General features: G+C 43.0%; 1 protein-coding gene across 2 annotated transcripts in view; it reads left to right on the plus strand.

Moving 5' to 3' along the window:
* KCNH1 (potassium voltage-gated channel subfamily H member 1) overlaps positions 1 to 17,676 on the plus strand; it is a 463,213-nt gene that overhangs the window by 352,882 nt on the left and 92,655 nt on the right. For both annotated transcript variants that reach the window (XM_032137316.2, XM_032137317.2), the window contains exon 10: positions 12,329 to 12,525. In XM_032137316.2, coding sequence (XP_031993207.1) covers positions 12,329 to 12,525 — 197 coding nt within the window. The remainder of the gene's footprint in view (positions 1 to 12,328; positions 12,526 to 17,676) is intronic.

Raw genomic sequence — 17,676 nt, forward strand, 5'->3', positions numbered from 1 at the left:
TATATTCTTTTATAAATAATCAGAAGGGGAAAAAAAAGTTCTCATCCATAGCAATCTTGGAAAGTTATCACCTGCTTTCAGTGGAAGATTTGTGTTCTGTTTGCTTGGTGGAGAGATTTGGCTAATTTAATTTTATCTAATTGCGGTAATGAAGAACAGAAGGAGAATTGTCATGAAGTTTCCAAACCATCGCTTTAACTTAACCATTTATGGCTGAGTCCCCATTCAGACAGGGATGCCAGCCTTGTTTTTCTCATGATCAGCATAGTCCCCACAAGTAAGGCTGATGACCCATATTTGGGTGAAGTTTTAATACTTTTAGGGACAGATTTATGTCACAGAGTAATTTCTAACATGTATTATCTTTAATTCTTTTTAAATTAGTCTGTAAATTTTCAGCTTCTCATTAAACTGAATTATAGTGAATTACAGGAGTGTTTCTGAGCAGGTCAGCAAATTCCTTCCTCTTGAGTGAGGCTAACATCGTAGCTGCCTAAGGATACCCAGGTTCTCGCACTTGGACTGGGGACCTATCTTCTCCTCAAAGTCATCCAGCCTAAGACATTCTAAGTCTTTCATATCTTGGACTAACTTACATTGTTCTGCTCAAACCCATGCTTTCATTGATGTATTGATTTGTTCATATTATAAACATGCCAGGTACAGTGCTAGAGGTTGGAAATACAACAGTGGGCCAAACAGATACACCTCTCATAAAGCCAACCTTCTCAGCCAGGAAACAGACAAGTAAATATGCATTTTATAACATAGAGCCAAGAGCTGTAATAGGACTAAGAACAGGATGCTGTGGGAGCTTATATGACAGGCATCTAATCCAGCAGCTATGAGAAGTGAAGGATGGCTTCCTGAGAGAGCTGGTGTCTGAGCTGAATTCCACCAGGGACAGCAGTGGCTATGGGGGGTTGCAAAGGGAGATTAGAGAGTGAGTGTTCCAGGAATAGGGAGAAGCATCTGCAAAGGTTTTGGAGACACATCTGGAAGAAAAAAAAAAAAGTATTTCAAGATACCTGGAGCATAGCATTCTCAAGAGGGTAGAATAGGTGAGCAAGGCCTTGAGACTTGTTAGGGAATTTGGACTGAGGGTAATGGAGAGCCAGTGAGGATTTTAAAGCAGAAGAATGACAGAATCTTGTTTGTGTTTAGAAAAATCATCCTGGCAGCTATGTGGAGAATGGAGTAGAAAAAGCCAAGATAAAAGGCAGGGAGCATGCTGAGAGATGACAGTAGCCTAACCTGACTTAAATGGCTGTGGAAATGAAGAAAAATAGATCCAAGAGGTATTTTATGTATGAAATTATCAGAGCTTGGCCATCTATTTTGGATATGAAGATGAGCAAGAGAAAAAAAGCCTGGAATGACTTGGATGACTTCACTGGGATGGGCAACACTGGAGGATGGGCAGGTTTCCCAGGAAGGAGGACCAGTTCCATTTTTAGATCTGTGGGTTTGAGCTGAGTGAAAGTAGCCAGTGGGAGATTCTGGACTCAGAAGAAAGATCAAGGCTGGAGGTGAAAATCTAGGGAACATCATGGTCTAGGTGGCAATTGAAGCCAGGGGAGAGGCTGAGAACACCCAGGGAGACAAGGGAGAGAAAGAAGCAACAAAGTCTAGAGCACAGCCCCAAGGAATACCAATTTGTAGGAGCCTGAGATGGATTTACAGAAAAGGAGGAGAGACCAGGAGAGAGGGATATAACAGAAGTCAAGGTGTGTGGTGGGGTAGGGTTCGTGGGGGAGTGTGACAAATGGTCATTTTCAAGTGTTACAGAACTATAGTTCACAAAATAGACAATGTCATGGATTGTAAGACACGCTAATATTTTATGGCCTATTAAGAATCAGTGCTGCCAGGTAAACTGGCACATTCCGATTTCAGAGATAAAAATGCGAAACACTGTTAAGTGTATGCTAGAATCAAAGAGGTATGATTCATTGAGAACTACAAAGTGTCTTTTAGATTTATCAGCAAAGGAGTTATTGACTATGGTGAGAGTAGCATTAGTGGAGTATGGGGGTGAAGAGCAAAATTAAAGTAGCCTGAGAAATGAAGAGGGATGGGTATTGGGTTCAGGGGTGCTTAATAAATTACATAGATTTCCCCAAGAGCTCTGAACCAAGAGAAAAATAAGTATGACGCGTACAGGTCAAGGCATCACCTTTTATTTTCCAGATAAACCTAATATTAGAGAATGTGCTTTATATTTGCATCCAAGAAGGCTTCCTAATATTGAGACCCAGAATTAGACCCACCTCGTGATGATGACCAGCACAACCCTCTTCCTATGTGGGTCTGCTCCATAAATCTTATGGCAGAGGAGGACAGAGAGAACATCCTTCCTACAGGCAGTTCATTCCTGAGGAGAGAGCAAAGGGCTGGTCTACACATGAGTTTGTTCTCCCTGCAAACCTATCAGTCAGGTGAAGGTTCAGAACATGATGCAGCTGGAACCACCTTACCATGGAAAGACATATCAAGAATGAGGACAAAGTAGTTCTCCTTAAGAGTAGGAATGCAAGCTGAGGCGGGCAGATCACAAGATCAGGAGTTTGAGACCAGCCTGGTCAACACAGTGAAACACCCCGTCTCTACTAAATATACAAAAATTACCCAGGTGTGGTGGCAGGTGCCTGTAATCCCAGCTACTAGGCAGGAGAACCGCTTGAACCCAGGAGGCGGAGGTTGCGGTGAGCCAAGATTGCACCACTGCACTCCAGCCTGGGCAACAGAGCTAGACTCCATCTCAAAAAAAAAAAAGAGTAAGAGAGCAGAGATAATGTAAACAAGACTACCAAAAAGTTTAGTTGATAAAGGAAAGTGAACCCAGCTCAACCAGGTGTCTGCCTTCCTAACCATCCAACTTTTTTTCCTGCTTTTTGGAAAAATTGTCTATTTATTTCATGTATATCTTAATTATCTCACCTCACCATATAAAGGCCAGCTGCATTCTCATCTTCTCTATGGAATCTCAACAGTCCTGCCTAACCTTGCCTCTTCCATATCTTGGTATTACATTTTGTTACTGTTGTTTTATACTTCACTGTTACACACATATGTAAGTTTTGTCTCCTTATATTATAAGCATCATTTCTGTATTATCTCTTTGAAGATAGAGATGATCTCATAGCCTTCTGTTTTATCCCCCTGAATCACTGGAATTCTGCCTGATGCATAATAGGTAAGGCCAGGTTGTTGAACTGGGCTGAATCGTGTGAAGAGAGATGGTAAGACATAACCCCACCTTTGGAAACTTTCAGTCTACTCACTGCTTGGGAGAGAAAGTCAAGCGCACTTCCCATGGAACCTGGCATATAATCTCACAGGTTCTTGGGTGTGTTTCATTGACCAGATTTGTGGCTGACATACTCCAGTGTCCCGCCTCTAATATAGAGATGGTTTGCAGAAGAGCATAACCATTGCATTCCTTTGTACCAACATCAAAAAACAAAAACGGAAACAAATGTTTCTTGAATATCTCTGAGATCTCCCATAAAACCTAGAATGAGATAAAACTTTTCTAGGCATAGATACCCTTTAGAGAAGTAGAGTGAAATACAGACCTGTCCCTGCAGCCAAGGGCCCCTCAGCAACTCCATTGCTTCCTTTCTTTCTTGGTGTAAGAAATCCAAAAAAACACGTCGGTTAAGCACTTGACATCCCAACACAATCAGATAAGACCTTAGAGCTAAGGCTTTATTCCTGCAAGTGTATTTCACTACTCACATGCGAAAACAAGTTGATGAGATTTCCACTGTGTCTGCCTGTCTTTGATGTATGTTCTAACATCTGTAAACTGTAGCAGATAAAACAAGGTCACATATTGCCAGCAGCATTTATTTTTTGCAGTGAGAATAAAAAGCAGAGCTTTGTACCTTTACTACAGATAAGAGATGGCAACATTTATAAGATGTCAAAACTTTGTTTACCTACTCTTCTCCCATGTGGGAGAGTTATTAAGTGTTCAAAATCAACTTGAAAGGCTGGACTTCAGCACCATTGGGGTAAGGCACAGAATGGGTGCTGGGTGCCTGAACCTGGCACACTATGAGTCCTCACTAATCCTTGCTTTCTGGTCCACAGTTAGGGCTGGGCTGGAAAGTGAGTGGTATTACAAAGGTTTCGGTTCAAGTTGCTGGAGCTTTTGCTCTGAATGTGCTGCCAGAGTCTTCATCATCATTTTACTCTTCAGTCCATTAGACACATGGAAGCTCATGCTTTTTCTTAGAGCAGGTGAAAATAGCACCTTTGTATATACCTCTATCACAGAGGTCAACATATTGTACTGACCCACTGGACCATGGACTCCTGAATTGGCTAGGTTGCAGGTTCAGCTGCTCCAACAAAAACCCAAAAGAAAGGAAGCTTAGACAAGATGGAAGCTTATTCTCCTCTTACATAGCAGTCCAGGTATAAGAGGGCTGGTGTGGCAACCTCATGGTATTAGGCACCCATCCTCCTCCTAGTGTGATACCTCACCCTAAATAGGTTGTTGCCCTTGGCCTCCTGGTCCAAGTTAGCTTACATCCTTATTCCTGCCAGGAGGAAGGGGAGAAGGTATAGGGAAAGGCAAACATGGTCTTTCTCTTTAAGGAAATGATCTGAAATTGCATCTATCCCTTCTACACACCTCCCCTTAGTCAGAACTTGAACAGATGGCCACACTTACCTGCAATTTAGTCTTTATTCTGGTTGTCATTATGCCTAGCTAAAAGTCATGAGTTCATTACCATAAGAGGAGAGAATTGATTTGGGGGAAACAGCTGGAAACCTACCTAGGCCATCACTCGGTAAGGTCAAAATTTTGTCTCCAGTTTATCCTTCTTTCCATCACCTAGCATTATGCCCACCCAAGGCAGGTATCATTGAATGTTGATTGAAGAGGAGGGCTGCTTGAGGGAGGGAATGCAGAGGATGACACCCTGGGAGGCTTGCATTTCCTTTGCCAGCATGGAGACCACGAGGCAGTCACAGGCAATCATTTAACCTCTTCAGAACTCACTTTTCTCTCTTTAAAATGAGGCTGATAATCTCTGTGGAATTTGCTTCACAGTGCTGTTGGGAAGATTCTTCTTTTATGGTGGCTACTATTTATTGAACCCCTACTATGTTCTAAGCATGGTGCTAAGTTATCTGTTGACATTCATTCATGTAAACTTCACAACAGCCCAATGAGATGGTGTCTTAGTCTATTCCAGCTGCCATAACAAAATACCATAGACTGCATAGCTTATAAACAACAGAAATTTATTCCTCACAGTTCTGGATGCTGGGAAGTCCAAGATCAAGGTGCCAGCAGATTTGGTGTCCTGTGAGGGTTCACTTTCTGATTCAAAGATGGTGCCTTCTTACTGTGTCCTCACATGGGGTGGGGGGGAATTCTCTTGGCTTTCTTTTATAAGGGCACTAATCCTTTTTTCTTTTTTTCTTTTTTTTTTTTTGGAGACGGAGTTTCACTGTTGTTGCTCAGGCTAGAATGCAATGGCACAATCTCGGCTTACTGCAACCTCCGCCTCCTGGGTCCAGGCAATTCTCCTGCCTCAGCCTCCTGAGTAGCTGCGATTACAAGTGCTCGCCACCACACCCGGCTAATTTTTGCATTTTTAGTAGAGACGGGGTTTCACCACATTGGCCAGGCTGGTCTCAAACTCCTGACCTCAAGTGATCTGCCCACCTCGGCCTCCCAAAGTGCTAGGATTACAGGTGTGAGCCACACTGTGCCTGGCCAGGGCACTAATCTTAATCATAAAAGTTCCATCTTCATGACCCAGTTACCACCTAGAGATCTCACCTCCAAATACCACTGTATTGGGAGTTAGGGTTTTAGCATATACATTTGAGGGGGTGGGGACACAAATATTCAGACCATAGCAGGTTGGTATGATTAGCCACATTTTATAGTTGAGTAAGCTGAGGCTGGGAGAGATTTAGTAAGATGCCCAGTGCTGTTCATTTATGCATACATTCAACAACCAGTGAGTGCCTGCCATGTACTGGAGACAGTGCTGGGTATGCAGCAGTTCCAAGTACGATGGGCATTTCCAGAGGGAAACAAGAGTGAAGAGGACATAAATAATAGGGAGCTGCTCTGCTCAAGGGATCAGAGAGGAGGTTTGGGCATATTCTCTTTTTGTCTTAGTCATGGCTTTACGAACTGAAGAGAAGGCCTGGATTTCACACAGGTGGCATAATCCAGGTGGTCTGAGAACTGAGCCCTTGTCATTGTCCCCCTGAGCAACCTAGTTCAGTGAGTATGCACACATTCTGCTTAGGGCTTGCCTGGAAAGGTTAATCTAGCTCCCTTTATCTGTCTTATAAGGAGTTTTTTTCTAGGGCCAGGAGAGAGGATGCCCCTTCCTTGGAGCTTCCCTCAGCTATGGCAGGACTCTGCAGCTGCATTTCATCATCTTGATGAAGTGAGTGACGAAACCCCTCTTGTCCTGAAATGGCATGAGGACAAAGGACTTCCTGATACCCTAGGGAAGAGGAATAAAGGCAGTGGGGTAGGGGGAGGAGGGCAACCCTTACTGTACTCGGTGTTTCTGGCACCTCTCTCAGCCTCCCGGAGAAGCCGCCAGCAGAGTAGTGGATCTAAACCTTTAAACAGCTACTCACTCGACAAGCTGGTGTTTCTCACTCTCAGCGTACAGAGTGTGGAAGGTGCTGAGGTGAGTTTGCTGCCAAATGAGGAAACCAGGCACTTTCCTCCAAGGATTACAAAATATAACTCTCATTTCTACAGGTGAATGAAGGAACAGATAATTCAAAATATGGGGTGGTTCAGAGGCTTATATGGCTTTTCAGTTTTTTTTGTTTGTTTGTTTGAAACGGAGTCTCGCTCTGTCATCCAGGCTGGAGTGCAGTGGTGCAATCTCGGCTCACTGCAAGATCCGCCTCCCAGGTTCACGCCATTCTCCTCCCTCAGCCTCCCGAGTAGCAGGGACCACAGGCGCCCGCCACCACGCCTGGCTAATTTTTTGTATTTTTAGTAGAGACGGGACTTCACCATGTTAGCCAGGATGGTCTCGATCTCCTGACCTCGTGATCCCCCTGCCTCAGCCTCCCAAAGTGCTGGGATTACAGGCGTGAGCCGCCGCGCCCAGCCATGGCTTTTCAGTTTTGCTAAAGAGGCAGATCTTTGTGCCTCGAGGCCTTTGCTCATGCTGATCCCTCTGCCTGGAATCATCTCCATGCTTCAGCTTTATGCTGCTTAACTTGAACTCATCCTTCAGGTTGCAGCTCAGACATTAATCTTGGAAGACTTCCCTTATCCCTTGAGCTTGAGCTGGATACCCCTCCTGGACTCTCCCTTTTTATAGCCCCTAACACATTATAGTCACCTATATCTCCTTCCCTCACTGCATCTGCCGTTCCACTGTTACCCCTCAGCCCCTAGAACAGTGCCTGGCAAAAGTTGCATGAATGAATTTTTTTTAAATTGGTTTGGGTCTAGAAATAATGATCTCAACAGCAGGTAGTAAGTTTAACATTAGAATTATATTTTGTGGAGTACATTATAACACTGTGAGATAGTCCTTAACAGAGCATATAATAGGAAATAGTGAAGAGAAGCAGCCAGAAATTTCATTTTTTTATGATCTCCCAGATCTGCCAAGCTCACTCAGAGCCTGTCTTTGAATAAACAGCACCTTCTCTGGAGGGTTCCAGACTTAGTTGTAGGGTTCAGATCAGAATTGCTTCCCTGCCACTCTTTAACCTCAGGAAGCCTATTGATCCTTCCAGGGTCCCAGAGTTCCAGCATCTCTTGAATTCACCCTGGTAATCCCATTTCACCCCTTCAGCTTCCTCAAGTGGCTGGCTGTTCTAGCCTTTGCCCTTCATTAAACCAAATTGCCTGCAGCGTCTTGGTTTTCTTCTGTGCTGTGCCCCTCCCTGGCCCTGTGCCACCTCAGCCCTGTGTCCCACTTCCTACCTATGTTTTGTGGATGTTCTTCAGTCCTACATTGGTACCCCATAGGGATGTTTATGTCCACTGCAGAAGTGGAGGTTCAGTAAAGACAGCTGCATATAATCGGGGGGAAGAGGAGGAGGATTAATTATTACTGAGATGTTTACCTGGAGTTTTAATTAGGCTGCCTTTCCTTACTTCCCTCTTTTTTTTTTTCTTTCCCAGTTCAGAATGTCCTCTTAGAATGTTAGTATATTAGAGATTTGGAACATTAGGTTTTAACATTCTGCACCCAGAGCCTCAGTGTAATAAATAAATCAATAGGCTGATTGCCTCCGGTAGTTTGATTGCTGAGTGCATTGGGGTACCTTTTGTTCTTGAGTGAACGGTCATTTTACCCACTGGCAAACAAGAAACAAATGTGGGTGTAGTGCTTGTCCGGGCTTCTGATTTGCAACCCTGACCTGGGAAGTCATTATTTCCAGCGTTGTGTGTAACTTACGACCAGCTTGCCAAATGTTCTGTCTCCTTCCCCTTGACAGTTCTCCCAAGTTATGTGTGTCATAAAAACATTTCGCATTTGCCAGAATAGTCCTGAGTTTGTTTTGGATCTGACAGGTCCTCTGATACTACATTCTTAAATCTCACTAACAGATAATTTATACCAAAACTACTGCCTTGACAGGAAGTAAAGTTATATGATTTTCAATTTGGGTTGAAAATCAACTCAAGTTATGACAATACTAAGACTCTTAGACCCTACAGATTAATCATGATTATCTTACTGTGAAATACTCTTTGTCATAGGAACTACCCTTCATTTATTTTTTCGGTCAAAACCTGTGATTGGAAAACCTTTCATAATGGGAATGTTGTCATTTCTACAGATGCACTTATTTATTTCATGGTGTATTCCAACCACAATATGGTTGCCCCTTGTTTTATGCAATAGGTATGCCCCTGAAGAGTAGCTTATAAACTGAATTTTTATAGATATATTTATAATTACATGAACATGCAGTACTACTATTTTACCTAATAGTTTCTTTTATAATTAGAAAAACGACTCCCAAATTCATTTGAAAAGTGTAACACCATATATTGGGTCTTGTTTAGATGAAGTAATCTTAATTCGAATCAGGCAAGATTATCAACTAACTTCTACTCTCAATAGTTCTGGCTTACACCACATTTCATCCCAATAGGAGACTGCAGGTTTTATACACTCTACATTTTCTCACAGATATTCAAGACACTTCCAGGGGAAAATCTGCCCCTCTTAGAGCCACCCCTTGCTCTCTCTTGTATCATTCTTTCAGGGAAGGAAGTGGAGGATGCCAGCTCAGAGTTGGGATGATTTGTGATGTTCTGCTGGAATATTACATAACCTAGCAAGTAATTTTTTTTTTTTTTTTGAGACAGGGTCTTGCTCTGTAGCCCAGGCTGGAGTGCGGTGGCCCGATTATAGCTCACTGCAGTCTCAAACTCCTGGACTCCTGGGTTCAAGCAATCCTCCCGTCTCAGCCTCCTGAGTAGTTGGAAGTACAGGTGCATGCCACCATGCCCAGCTATTTTTTATTTTTTGCAGAGGCAAGGTCTCGCTTTGTTGCCCAGGCTGGTCTCAAGCTCCATGATTCTGTGTATTCTGGCTATCTATTGCTGTGTAGCAAACCACCCCTAAATTTAGTGGCTTAAGAAACTTATTATTGTTTCTTCCATTCTGTGGGCTGTTTAGCTCAGCTGGTTGGTTCTCACTTGCACTTCCCACATGTGGTTGCAGTCAGGCATTGACTGGGGCTGTAGTCATCTAAAGGCTGGACTGAGCAGGACAACTAAGATGGCTTCTTGACATGACTGGCAGTCGAGACTGTCAGCTGAGAGCTCAGCTGGGCTGTGGGCCACAGCACATGCATGTGACCCCTTGTGTGGCTTGTGCTTCTCACTTGTTGATGGGGTTCCAAGAGGGAGAGTCCCAAGAATGAGTGTTCTAAGAGATCCAGGTGGAGCCTGCAAGGCTTCTTATGACCTTGACTCAAAATCCCAGAACATCGCTTCTTCCACATTCTATTGGTTGAGGCCAGTCGGTGACTAAGGCCAGCCCAGGTTCAAGGGGAGGGGATTAGACTTCACCTCTTGATGTGAGTTGCAGCATGTGTGTAATGTATGGAAAAGAATGGGTGGGGCCTATTTTTTAACTACCTACCATAATGCTCCGGAGGAAGGACATTCTCTAGAGGAACAAGATGACACAAATATGAAGGGTGCATGAGCCATTGTGGGCAGTGTACGGAGGTTATAGAATGCTTAATACATATAATATTTACAAATGAATTGGCCAGCCTTGTTGGTTAGAACTGAGTACTAGGGAGTACACAATAAATGAGCCTATTTCCATGGAAGCCAGTTAGCATCCTACAGAGAGAAACATTCCCCTCTACTGACCCCAGCCCTAAATTTGCCACCCATGTTACAGATGATTGAAAAAAGAACTTGGTAAGGGAATCTAAGTAGCACAGTTTTAAAGACATATTTGCCTGGAAGCTACCCCAAGCATGTATCCTATTCACATTGACTCAGTAAAACCATCTTCGTAAATTAGAACCACAAACACATAGAGAATTGTGAAGTAATGTGTCTAGTATAAATGTTTTTCAGCTCACAGTTTGGAGATGCTTAGGGAAGGCTGTGCCCGCAGATATCTTACATGCTTAGAATGGATACTTTTTGATGTTTGAGGTGAAGTCAAGTTCTATCAAGGTACTTGGAAGTATAATTACCTCCTTAGCTTTAATCAGGAAAACAGCTGGCCTATTAAACACACTGAGCTACAGGTCCTTTGATTTCAGCTGTGGAGCTTGGCCTATCTGGATGTACAGGCTGACAACTCCCTTGAATACATTACTTTTCACCTTTTGTAGCATTTTTTCCTTCCTCCTGCGTACTCCTCGTTGGCTACCTGGGGATTCAAATTTGTGTTTATCGTGCTGAAAATTTAGAGGCAAGATAAACAACATTTTAAGCTATTTATAACCAGAGGCCAAGCCAGAAATGAAGTAGGCTTTGCATTTGACATGTGTTAAAATGTTGCTTGCTGGCAAAGGTAGGAAGAATATCCCTAGGTGTGAAAAGCGGATGGTTAGAGACAATTTGGTAAAGGTTTGACCCAGAATATGGCTATATGGGATTAGTACTTGTCTTAATTTGGGCTTCTATAACAAAATAGCATAGTCTGGGTAATTTATAAACAATGGAAATTTATTTCTCTCAGTTCTGGAAGTTGGAAGTCTGAGTCCAGGGGCCAGCATTGTCAGGTTCTGGTGAGGGCCCCCCTTCTGGTTTGCAGACTGCCTGCTTCTCATTGTATCCTCACATGATAGAAAGAGCACAGGAGAGCTCTTAGGAGTCCCTTTTATAAAGACATGAATCCCATTTATGAAAGGCTCCACCTCCATGACTTAATTACCTCCCAAAGGCTTCACTTCCTGATATCATTGCACTGAGGGTTAGGATTTTAATATATGAATTAAGAGGGAGGGTCACAAACATTGAGTCCATAGCATTATTCTATTAACTTATTAAATGTATTCTTGTGGAATGCTAGGGATAGAGAGGATCCCGGAGATGCCATTTATATAGGGCCTATATTTTTATACCACCAGGAGGACATTTAGCAAGGGTAAGGAACATACTCTGGAAGGAGGTATGGGAGAGAGGATGAGAAAGAGGCACCATACAAACATAAACCTTAGGGTGGTGGACATACTGTGGTAAGGAAAGAACTCTACACTTGTCTGACTTCTTCCATGTGGATCATCCCAGAGAGAGGAAACCTCTCTTGCTCATTAGATTTCCGATGAAGAGTCCACATGCTCCCTTAAATATTCACCTCTCAGTCACACTAATATAGACCCACCACAGTCTACCTCCATTCTTTCCTTCTGCCTATAAATATTGGTTGAGCTCCTACCATGTGCAGGCACTGTCTTATGTGGATGAATAAGACACATGAGCTATCAAGTTGAGATACATGCAATAAACCAGTAAATAAGTAATATAATGAAAGATTATGATTAGTGTTATAGGGGAAAAAGGGGGTGTGATAAAGAATAATGGGTGTGTGTGTCCTATTTTGGATAGGATGATCAAGATAACCCTTTGAGGAGGTGACATAAATGATCTCAAAGTGATTAAACTTTGGCATGTGTTAACTGTTACTTTAACATTTCTTAAACTGCATGTTGTTAAGGATGTTGTTAAGGTTCATGTTAAAATAGTGTTTGCCTTCTCTGAGCCCAATCTGCAGAATGCTGAATGGACAGCAATTCTGGGGAATAGAGGGAAGTCAGCTGGATGGGCAGACCTCTCCTGGCCAACACTTTCCTCATTACAACCTTCTCTCCTTAGGAAAAGGAGACGTGTTTGGAGATGTGTTCTGGAAGGAAGCCACCCTTGCCCAGTCCTGTGCCAATGTTAGGGCCTTGACCTACTGTGATCTGCATGTGATCAAGCGGGATGCCCTGCAGAAAGTGCTGGAATTCTACACGGCCTTCTCCCATTCCTTCTCCCGGAACCTGATTCTGACGTACAACTTGAGGAAGAGGGTGAGCTAAAAGTTTCAGTTATTTTCTACAAAGAACAGACTCTGTGCACTTTGGATAATCAGTGTGACCAGAAAAGTCCCTTTGCTGTTTATTTAAGTAGAGTAATTGGTTCTAAAGAGGATCTGTTTGTTGTTTGCTCTGCAGGGCTTTTGCTATAAAATGGAAGAGAGAGGGGATGTTGCTAGATTAGAAGATGGATCTGTTTTGGTGCAGAAGGGATTTATTCATGTGTGTGGAGGGGGCAGGGAGGTGGCTTTTTTCCCCCCATCAATATCTCGACCTGCTAGCATTTTGAAAAGATGAGTAAAACGTGAGGTTGCTAGTCAGCAAAATGGCTCTGTGGGGCCACTTAATTAATGAAAACTGAATTCTCTGTGGTGACTGGGATTTGCTGAGTAGTATGAAGCCATTAGCCTGCCAGCTAGTAATGATAATTTTTTAACAGATATGAAAATGATTTAGTTGGGTCCAGAGAATAAGAGAGACATGGAATTTGTTTGTCTAGAGAATATTTTGCATTCAACTGCCAACTAAACTGGTTGAGAAATGATTGGTGGTTTAAGAACCAGAAGATCTTTCACCTGAAGTTGTTTCTTTCACTCTCAAATCATCAGAACTCCTCCGTCTGTCTCTGTGAGGATTAAAGTATTGGTCTTGGTACCCAGTACTCTTGGGGTTTTCATGACAAATTTTCTTGCACTTCATCTCTCTAACTCTTTTGGTTAAAACAATAACAAGATAGCTCTGCACCTGGAAAAATCATACGGAAAGGTTGTCATAGGAATCTTTCCTAAAATGACCTCATAATCTTTCCCCCAACCTGCTCGTTGTCTCATGGTTCCTAAAATGACCTCATAATCTTTCCCCCAACCTGCTCGTTGTCTCATGGTTCCTATTTACATTGTCTGATTTGTCCTGGGGTTCCAAGTTAAAAACCCTGGCATCAACGTTGATGCTGCTTCTCCCTCTCTGAGGCCTTGTGTTACCCATCAGATCCTGTTGGTTCTGCCTAAGCTCTGAACTCTAAGTCAGTACTTTGCCTTCATCCTCAAGGCCCCCACAGAATTCTCAGGACACAAAGCTCTTCATTGAAAACCTTCCTCGTGCCCTAGCTGGATCATGCAATGGGCTCCAAACTCACCTTCCTGCCTCATGTCTGCCCTCAATGGAGTGCCTCCTTCTTATGGCTGCTTGACTAACCTTAAAAATCTGATCTGTCACTCTCCCACCTGACTAAAGGTTAGTATCTGTACATTTCAGCATGGTGTATGTGATTGTCCACATCTGGCCCAAACTTAACCCCTGAGCCCTGACCTCATCCACTTCTCCCCATGCCCACCTTTCCCATCCTGAACTGCCACCATGAGAATTCCACACAGTACTCCAAGCACACCACACCCATTCAGAGTGCTGTATCTCTGCCTGCTGCTTTCTCAACCTGGAATTCTTTTCTGTGTGTGACAAAACCCTGTTAGCCCTAAAAACTGCTGAAATGTTTAATTTTTCATTCATCAAACCCAGTATTGTGCCAACTGAACTAGACTAGACATATAAAACCCAATGATACTCAGTTCCCTATCTCCAGGAACCTAAAGTCTAATGGAAAAGATTAACACAAGAAAGATAATTGCATAGAAGATGCTAAGTACAGTGATTGTGATTTGAACAAGGTATTATGGGAGCATAAAGGAGGGGGACAGCTAAAGGGAGTCAAGGATTAATTGTCGGGGTGATACCTGAGCTGAGTCCAAAGAACGAGTTTGCCGAACAGAAGGGGCCGATGATCTACTGGGAGGGGCAGTTTGAGCAAAGTCTGGAGAAAGGAAACAACCCTTTGTCTTCTAAGTCCTTTTTACAAGGTTCCAATGCCTGTCATGGGTCTACCCCAGCAATATTCCTCCACCTGTTTTAAATCCCTTGGACTATCTTGTGGGTACCTGCACAGAGACCTGTGAAGGCAAGGGCTTGGTGCCTTAGTATCCTCAGTGCATAAACGAGTGTGGGGTGCCTAGAATTAATAAATATTTGAGGATGGCAAGGAGAAAGAGATGGGATCTCTGGGCCTCAACTTCCACATTATAAAATGAAAGATTGTGGCGAGATGGTTTTTATAGTTCTGTGGTTTGAAACCTGGCCATTTAAATTCTAGTGGAGGGTGGGCAGTGATGGAGAAATGTGCATCCAATGTTCTTCCTGGTTGATCTGTTGGTTGGGAACATGGGATGCTTGCTGGTGATACATTTAGCTAAGTGGATTCTCTTATAAGCTATTTTTTGATGTATTCCTTCTTTCTATGAAAGCAAGTTGATTATAATCAGCTTTCAGTGTTGCTGATAATATAGGTTGAAAAAATATGCAGTTTGGGTTATTTGGAGGAGTAATCTTCTTGGAATAATTGTGGCTCAAGTAAATCTGTCTTTAAAAAAAAACAAGAATGACAACAAAAACAATGACACCTCAGTGGTCAGATTTTTTCTGTAAGTGCAGAGTGATAGCTCTGCAGAAGAGAAGATGCAGGGGCTACATTTTTGAAGGGCTGTTGTGGAGGATTTTTTATAGCCACAGGGTACAGAGGAAGAACCAAAATTATAGACAGATTTTGGCACAGTATAAAAAGTCTTTTGAAAAAAATCAGAGCTCCCCAAAGAACGAAATAGGCTGCTTTGAGTGTATCAAGTTTGTTATTATGAGGTACTTAGGCATCTCCTAGGTACCCATACTCAGAAACATTGTGGAAGGGACTTAGGCAACTGTTGGAGTGTCAAACTAACTGACCTTCAAATTTCCTTCCAACCCTAAGTGACTGTGTATGAGTCTGGTATGGATCCAAAGGAATTTTAGTGAAAGCCTTTGTGTAAAGAGGTAGCCATTCTTTTTTGGGAAAAAAAAAAGAGGCTTGTCATTTTATTATTGCCATTGTAGTTTCTCATTGTGTCCTTCTGAGAATTAATTCATAGTTACGTAGGGCATGGAAGACAAGAACATTACATGCATGAATTATTCTCCTAGCTATTTTTTTTTCCTGGTAAAGTGAAGTATATTGTTGTAGCTGTTTCTATCTTGGCAAAATTAAGTGTTTTATTTGCTAAGATTCTTGACAACACTGTGCCTCTGACATCTGTCTGGGGAGTTTCTTGATCTTGTAGATCTTCTCCAATGTGCAGCAAAGACTCTGAGCTGGAAGATGACTTGGTAACCATTCAGTCTCTTCCCTACTTCCCTAACACCCTCATTTCACATTTTATAGAAAGGTCACAGAGCTGGGTTGGAATGAAAGAATTGGAGCCAGAAGTGACACCTTGGCCAAAGCCTTCCTGATCACAGTTTCCTGTTCTACTCTAGCCTCTGTATTCTAAACCACATCCCTTTTTCCCTAAATCCAAGGGTATGAACATCACCTAGCTCTCAGCTCTGCTCTTGGAACCCAACTCAGGAAGAAACTGTTACCTTCCTCCATTTCCTCCAAAGCCACATGAGGGCACAGACAGGGATGAAAGAGGCAGAACCTGGGGGCAAATCCAGCATTTTGACCTTTAGTTTTTCTTGCTTGTGAGGTCTGAGCCAGGTGAGACTTTGGTCTGGGTCCTGCTTCTGCCACTTATTGCTTCTATAATTCTGGATGAGCTATAAAAGCTTCCTTTTCTGAAATATGGAGATGATGAAAATTTCTAACTTGTAGGATAGTTGCAAGCATTAAATAAGATAATATTTGCAAAGCTCACATGAAGCCTACTACATAGCGAGTGCTCAATTCATTTGTGTGTTATTGTTATTTTGTTCCCTCCACTTGATTGATACCCTATTCTTTATTATCCTGTGCCTTTTGAAAAGTAAAAAGAAGGCAGTTCCTCTGCCTTTGTTCATGCAGGGTTATTGCCCTGCACAATATTCTGTGGGGTAGGTGTTATCCGCAGGTTCTCTGCACCTCTTGCAGCAAAGGAGGGATCAGTCACTCTGGGAAGTGGAATCCATTGCTGGCCTTGCTGCCTCTTCAGCTCCTGACAGTGAAGAGGTCAGCATTTGCCCACTGTTTTGGCCAGTTCCATTCTTGGAGGGAAAAATCAGGCTATTTTGAGATCTTAGGTCAGTTAACAGGAAGTCTAGAGGGAAGCACAAAAGAAAAGCACAGCATTTTTGTTTCTTCTGAGGGAGGTGGCTTGTGGCTATTCATGAAAAGAAGGGGAGTAGAGCCTTCCTCATCAAACCCTTGGCTCTGTAGGGTGCCAGGTCTATGCGCCTTTTCCCCCAGGCCTAGAGTCATCTTGTGTCTGTAATCAGAGCTTTGCAGACTATAAATAGTAAATTATTACCAACCCCAGATATTGTACAAGCTACGTCACAGTATCAGTATGTGTATGTCAGCTTATTACATCTTCAGAACAGCCTCATGACATTACTGTATCATTCCCATTTCTCAATGGAATAAACTAGGACCCTGTGAGGAAGAAAATCCCTTTTCCAAGGTTACCCGGTTAATAAGTGGCAGATTCCAAACCTGGCATGTGCTCTTCTGGCTAAGCAGTGTCACATTCTGTGGTAGCCTCAGTGAAGTGTGGCTCTCAGCTGTTCCCACATTGGCATTCTTTGGCTTCTGCTTTCTTCTAGTCTGTTAACTTTTCAGGAGTGGCTTGGGTTGTCTCCTAAGTATCTTTCTCCAGTGGCCTTTGCCACCGCCAGTACACTCAGAAACATGTACGGTAGAACCACAGTAATACCCCAGGTTGGGAGATGTGACAAATTTCCCCCTCATAGTGACAGGCACACAGCAGGTAGCTGGGTGTGCTGGGTGTGGGAGGCATGACACATTTTGCTTTGGTTAGGCAGTGGGTTAACCCGGCCATGCTATTAGTAACTCACTAGAAAGGGCAGTGCTTTGAGTTTAAGGACTAGGTTTGAATACTGATTTGACTGTTGACCAGCTATGTGCCTTTGGGCAAATTACTTAACCATTCAGAGCCTCAGTTTCCTTGTTTGTGAAAAGGGGCCGATACAAGTCCTTCCTAATTAGGTTTTTTGCATTTTGTTTATTTTAAGTTCTGGGATACATGTGCAGAACGTACATAGGTATACATGTGCCATGGTGGTTTGCTGCACCTATCAACCCATCATCTAGGTTTTAAGTCCCACATGCATTGGGTTTTTGTCCAAATG

Source organism: Hylobates moloch, unplaced genomic scaffold (genome assembly GCF_009828535.3).
Source record: "Hylobates moloch isolate HMO894 unplaced genomic scaffold, HMol_V3 SCAFFOLD_18, whole genome shotgun sequence".
Lineage (NCBI taxonomy): Eukaryota > Metazoa > Chordata > Mammalia > Primates > Hylobatidae > Hylobates > Hylobates moloch.